At 54.1% G+C, this 6,000-nt stretch overlaps 1 protein-coding gene across 1 annotated transcript in view; it reads right to left on the bottom strand.

Moving 5' to 3' along the window:
• Positions 1-4,638: 4,638 nt before the first annotated feature.
• LOC133649179 (homeobox protein Meis2-like) overlaps positions 4,639-6,000 on the bottom strand; it is a 66,586-nt gene continuing 65,224 nt past the window's right edge. Inside the window, exon 9 of the mRNA XM_062046013.1 lies at positions 4,639-4,773. Within this exon, the coding sequence (XP_061901997.1) occupies positions 4,639-4,773 (135 nt within the window). The remainder of the gene's footprint in view (positions 4,774-6,000) is intronic.

The raw sequence follows: 6,000 nt of genomic DNA, 5'->3' as shown, positions 1-6,000 counted from the left end.
CACACGGCAAAGTCTGACAAAACATAATCCAGCTCCTTTCAAAGCTCAACCGCTGATGAATGCTTGATCGCTTGGATGTTGCAATCGGCCTTTCAGGAGCCCAAGTCTCCTTGCAGACTTTTCATTGGCACATCCTGCCATGGCCGTCACTTGTGCTGAACAAATTAGGCCTGAAAGAGGATGGGGAACACAGAGGGGATAATTCAATTATCCTCCTTTTTTTCCATTTGGAAAATCTAACGGTGGGCTTTGGAAGTGAGGGGATTACCGAGTACAGGACCTGTGTGGGCCTTTTATCAACTAAACAACTTAGCGCTTATAACACATCTGAAAGTGTGAAGAAAGTGAAGGAAGAAAGCAGCAGCAGTATCTTTGAGACCTGGGACAAAAGCCAAAGCACCAGGAGTGGCACTTTCACCCCGCCTTCTACACCCTCTGCTGTTTCTCATGTTGTTATCTCTATTAACCCTTTCATAGCAGGCTGTTACGGCACGCCACCATCATGCTTGTACGCTCACGCTTTCTTCATTTTGAGCACAGTAAGGGAACACAATGCAAAACTTGCAACTGTTTAGTTTTTGTGTAATGACTTTTAAATGAAACGTGAAAACCTGCTAACTGTTGACAGGTAATACTCCAATAAATGGATTTCCCCAATAAAAAATGTAAAACTCAAATGGGTTTTCTTTATTTTCATGACTATTTACATTGTAGATTATCACTGAAGGCATCAAAACAATGAATGACCACATGTGGAGTTATGTACTTAACAAAAAAAGGTGAAATAACTGAAAACATGTTTTATATTGTACTTTCTTCAAAATAGTCACCCTTTGCTCTGATTACTGCTTTGCACACTCTTGGCATTCTCTCGATGAGCTTCTAGAGGTAGTCACCTGAGAGGATTTTCATTTCACAGGTGTCATAGTTTTGATGCCTTCAGTGACAATCCACAATGTAAATAGTCATGAAAATAAAGAAAACGCATTGAATGAGAAGGTGTGTCCAAACTTTTGGCCTGTACTGTATACTGTATATATATATACACATACATGCACATGCACACACACACACACACACATATATATACTTTGTATATCATAATATATATGTATATGTGTATATATCCATCCATCCATCCATTTTCTACCGCTTGTCCCTTTTGGGGTCGCGGGGGGTGCTGCAGCCTATCTCAGCTGCATTCGGGCGGAAGGCGGGGTACACCCTGGACAAGTTACCACCTCATCACAGGGCCAACACAGATAGACAGACAACCTTCACACTCCCATTCACACACTAGGGCCAATTTAGTGTTGTCAATCAACCTATCCCCAGGTGCATGTTTTTGGCGGTGGGAGGAAGCCGGAGTACCCGGAGGGAACCCACGCAGTCACGGGGAGAACATGCAAACTCCACACAGAAAGATCCCGAGCCCGGGGTTGAACTCAGGACTACTCAGGACCTTCGTATTGTGAGGCACATGCACTAATATACATACATATATGTGGGGGGAGGTTGTGATTAGCGCACTGCAGGAGCAAAAGGTCACCGCCGCAGTCGATGGTGTTGAGGGCGGAGCGCCGTCGACTACGGGCGGGGCATGTGCGGGACGGCGAGACGCAGCTGGCAGGTGATTAGATTTCGCAGGTGGTACGTGTTAATCTGATCATCTGTTGTCTTTAACAGTGAGCGGCCAGCGGAGGACAAGAGAGGATAGAGAGACACACACATCTGAAAAGATTGTACTGAAAAGATAAATTGAAACACATGGTGATTAAAGGCTTGGTGAAACGGCACAACTGACTCCTGGCGTGATATCAGGGGAACGGGTAGGGAACGACCTCTACATCTGGCACCCAACGTAAAGAAGAAAGGCTGCGATGTCGTCACCAAGCCCCATAGAGGCGCTGGGACAGCTCCTGGCGGAGGTGTCGACGGCGAACCACCGGCAGAATGAGGCGATGCAGGCCCAAATTGCAGAGCAGAGCCAGATCCTGCGAGCGCTCACGGAAAGGTCCGGAGCGGGGACAACCCCAGCAGCGAGGCCGGCATTGACGACGGTGGGGATGCACAGGATGGCAGAGACAGAAGACGCGCAAAGTTTCATGGACATGTTTGAGGCAACAGCGAAGGCATGCGCATGGCCGGAGGAAGAGTGGGCGGTGCGGCTGCTACCGTTGCTGGTGGGAGAGGCGCAGCGAGCGGCGCTCAGCCTGCCACCAGCGTCCCGCGTGAGCTACCGGGACATGAGGAGGGCGGTGTTGGACCGGACAGGAGGGTCCAAAGAGGACCACAGACGCCGGTTCCGGACCATGAGACTCGGACAGGAGGAGCGGCCTTTCGCCCTGGGCCAACAGTTGAGAGACGCGGCGACCAGATGGCTACAACCCGGAGGAATAGAGGAGGTGATCGAACAGATCATCCTGGAACAATTCCTGGAGGCAATCCCGGCGCGGACGTCAGCGTGGGTCCGCTACCATCGGCCACAAGGCGTAGCAGCGGCGGTAGCCTTGGCGGAGGACCACCTAGCCGTACACCGGGACAAGGGGAAGGAGGAGAAGGCTGCAGGAGGAGCGGAGCGGCCAGTCCCCGCGCCGCGCAGGATGCGGGCGCTGCCAGCAGAAGGAGCCCAGCCGTGGGCACGGCAACGACACAACCCAAGTCTGCTTTCTCCTCCTCAGGGCCAGGCCGCTGCGGACACTGCGTTTCCCCCGCAAACGGCGCCTCGAATGCCGGGGCAGGTGTGCTGGAGGTGTGGGCGGATAGGACACCTGCAGCGGGAGTGTCCAGCGATGGAAGTGGGGTTGGCGACCCTCCAGCACCCTCCCCCGGGCCAGGAGAGACATACTATGTACCGGTAAGGATACAAGGGAGTATACACCGGGCGATGGTGGATTCGGGCTGCGAGCAGTCCATGATTCACCAAAACCTGGTTCGACCCGGGGCGTTGAGAAAGGCTACACGGGTGCAGGTTAAATGTGTGCATGGGGATATTCACGAGTACCCTATCGTGCCGGTGGACATTATTTTTAAAGAGGAAAAACATAGTGTTAAGGTGGCTGTAAATTCGCGCCTGGCGCACCCCTTAATCTTGGGAACAAATTGGGCGGGATTTAACGGGTTAATAAAGCAGTGCGCAGGGGTGCGTTCACGACCGGTAGGAAAAGGGAATGTCCGCGCTGTTCTCATCGGCGACGCGAGATTATCCGACGCTGCCGGGGGGGGAGGGGGAAGGGGAGCCGGCGGGGGCTTCGCAGGAGGTTTCCCCGGTTCCCCAATGGCGCCCCATGGATGATTTTCCACTCGAGCAGTCTCGAGATGACACTCTGCGCGCGACCTGGGACCAAGTGATTTCAATTGATGGGCAGCGGGTTCGCCCGGGGACAGCGCGGGATTTCCCTCACTTTGCATTGATTAGGGATAGGTTATACAGAGTGAGTCGTGACACTCAGACAGGGGAGGAAATCACCCAATTGTTGGTGCCAAAAAGCCGTCGGGAAATGATTTTCCAGGCGGCGCATTTTAACCCGATGGCCGGTCACATGGGTTATGATAAAACACTCAATCGGATAATGGCCAGGCATTCGGGCAGACGTGCGCCGCTGGTGCGCGGCCTGCCCGGACTGTCAACTAGTCAACCCCGCGGCCACCCCTAGAGCACCGTTGCGGCCATTACCACTCATAGAGGTCCCGTTTGAGCGAATTGGCATGGACCTCGTCGGACCATTTCACCCGAGCACCCAGGGATATCGCTTTGCACTAGTCCTGGTGGATTATGCAACGCGCTATCCCGAAGCAGTGCCGCTGCGCTCCATCTCTGCAAAGAGTGTCGCGCAGGCACTATGTCAAGTTATCTCCCGAGTTGGAATCCCGAAAGAGATTCTAACTGACCAGGGCACGTCCTTTATGTCACGCACGTTAAAGGAGCTGTACAGATTATTGGGGATCAAATCTATTCGGACCAGCGTTTACCACCCGCAGCCAGATGGGCTGGTAGAGCGGTTGAATAGAACCTTGAAATCCATGATCCGGAAGTTCGTACACGAGGACAAACCAAATTGGCATAAATGGTTGGATCCCCTGTTATTTGCAGTGCGGGAGGTTCCTCAGGCCTCAACAGGATTTTCTCCATCTGAACTGTTGTTCGGCAGGAAGCCGCGCGGGGTACTGGACCTAGTTAAAGAAAGCTGGGAGGAAGGTCCAAGCCCCAGTAAAAATGAAATTCAGTACGTCATGGACTTGAGAGCAAAACTCCACACTTTGGGGCACTTGTCACGTGAGAATTTGCTCCAAGCCCAAGAACGTCAGCAGCGCCTGTATAACAAGGGGACGAAACTCAGACAATTTTCACCGGGAGAGAAAGTACTTATATTACTCCCAACATCCAGCTCCAAATTACTTGCCAAGTGGCAGGGACCCTTTGTGGTCACACGACGAGTAGGTGATGTGGATTACGAGGTCAGGCGGTCTGACCGGGGTGGGGCAACACAAATATACCACCTCAACCTACTAAAAGGTTGGAGGGAAGCGGAGCCTGTCTCCATGGTGACGGCGATAGCGGAGGGCGAGGAGCTGGGGCCGGAGGTTCCCCCCTCCCCCCGGCCCTTTCCTCTCCGCTGTGATAATCATCTGACGCCGTCACAGAAAGCAGATGTGGCCAAATTGCAGCAGCATTTTGCTGACGTCTTCTCCCCCCTGCCAGGCCGCACGACTCTCACCCAGCATCACATAGAGACCAGCCCAGGCGTGACGGTGAGGTCTCGGCCCTATAGGCTGCCCGAACACAAGCGCAAAGTAGTTCGGGAAGAATTAAAAGCCATGCTGGAATTGGGAGTGATAGAAGAGTCACACAGTGCGTGGTGCAGCCCGATAGTTCTGGTGGGGAAGAAAGATGGGTCTGTGCGGTTCTGTGTGGACTACCGCAAGGTAAATGATGTGTCACGTTTTGACGCCTATCCAATTCCCCGGGTCGACGAGCTCCTGGACCGATTGGGCACTGCTCGGTTTTTTACGACACTGGATTTGACTAAGGGCTACTGGCAGATTCCCTTGTCTCCAGAGTCTAAGGAAAAAACGGCATTCTCCACTTCGGAAGGTTTATACCAATTCGTGACCCTTCCGTTCGGCTTGTTCGGTGCGCCCGCCACATTTCAGAGACTCATGGACCGGGTGCTGCGGCCCCACGCTGCATATGCTGCCGCCTATCTGGATGATGTCATCATCCAGGGGAACAGCTGGGCGGAGCATGTGCAGAGGGTGGGGGCGGTGCTCAAGTCCCTGAGGCGGGCGGGGCTCACCGCCAACCCGGCGAAGTGCGCGGTTGGCCGGAGGGAGGTACAGTATCTGGGGTACCACTTGGGGGAAGGTCAGGTGCGGCCTCAGGTAGAAAAAACCGCAGCAGTTGCGGCCTGCCCGACCCCGAAGACGAAAAAGGAGGTGAGGCAGTTTTTAGGGTTGGTGGGCTACTACCGGAGGTTCATTTCCCGGTTTGCGGACTTGACCAGCCCACTAACTGACCTCACCCGAAAAGGTGCTCCAGATCTGGTCCAGTGGACGGGGCAGTGCCAGCAGGCATTCGAGAAGGTGAGGAAAGCACTTTGCGAGGAGCCGGTACTGCGCATGCCTGATTTTTCTATCCCATTTTGTTTGCAGGCGGACGCGTCGGGCAGAGGACTGGGAGCCGTTTTATCCCAGCAGCGGGGGGGCACCGACCACCCGGTCCTGTACATCAGCAGAAAGTTATCGGAAAGGGAGGCCAGATACAGCACTGTGGAAAGGGAGTGCCTCGCCGTCCGGTGGGCGGTCGGTGCCCTCCGGTACTATCTGCTGGGACGCCCGTTCAGCCTCTGCTCGGACCACAAGCCCCTCCAATGGCTCCACCGCATGAAGGATGCCAACGCGCGGATCACCCGGTGGTATCTCGCTTTACAACCCTACAATTTCAGAGTGATCCATAGGCCGGGGTCGCAGCTGGCCGTGGCAGACTTCCTCTCCCGCTCT

The sequence above is a fragment of the Entelurus aequoreus genome, linkage group LG04, assembly GCF_033978785.1.
Source record: "Entelurus aequoreus isolate RoL-2023_Sb linkage group LG04, RoL_Eaeq_v1.1, whole genome shotgun sequence".
NCBI lineage: Eukaryota > Metazoa > Chordata > Actinopteri > Syngnathiformes > Syngnathidae > Entelurus > Entelurus aequoreus.
Note: the sequence above shows the minus strand (reverse complement) of the source record. Positions and strands in the feature narration are given on the sequence as shown.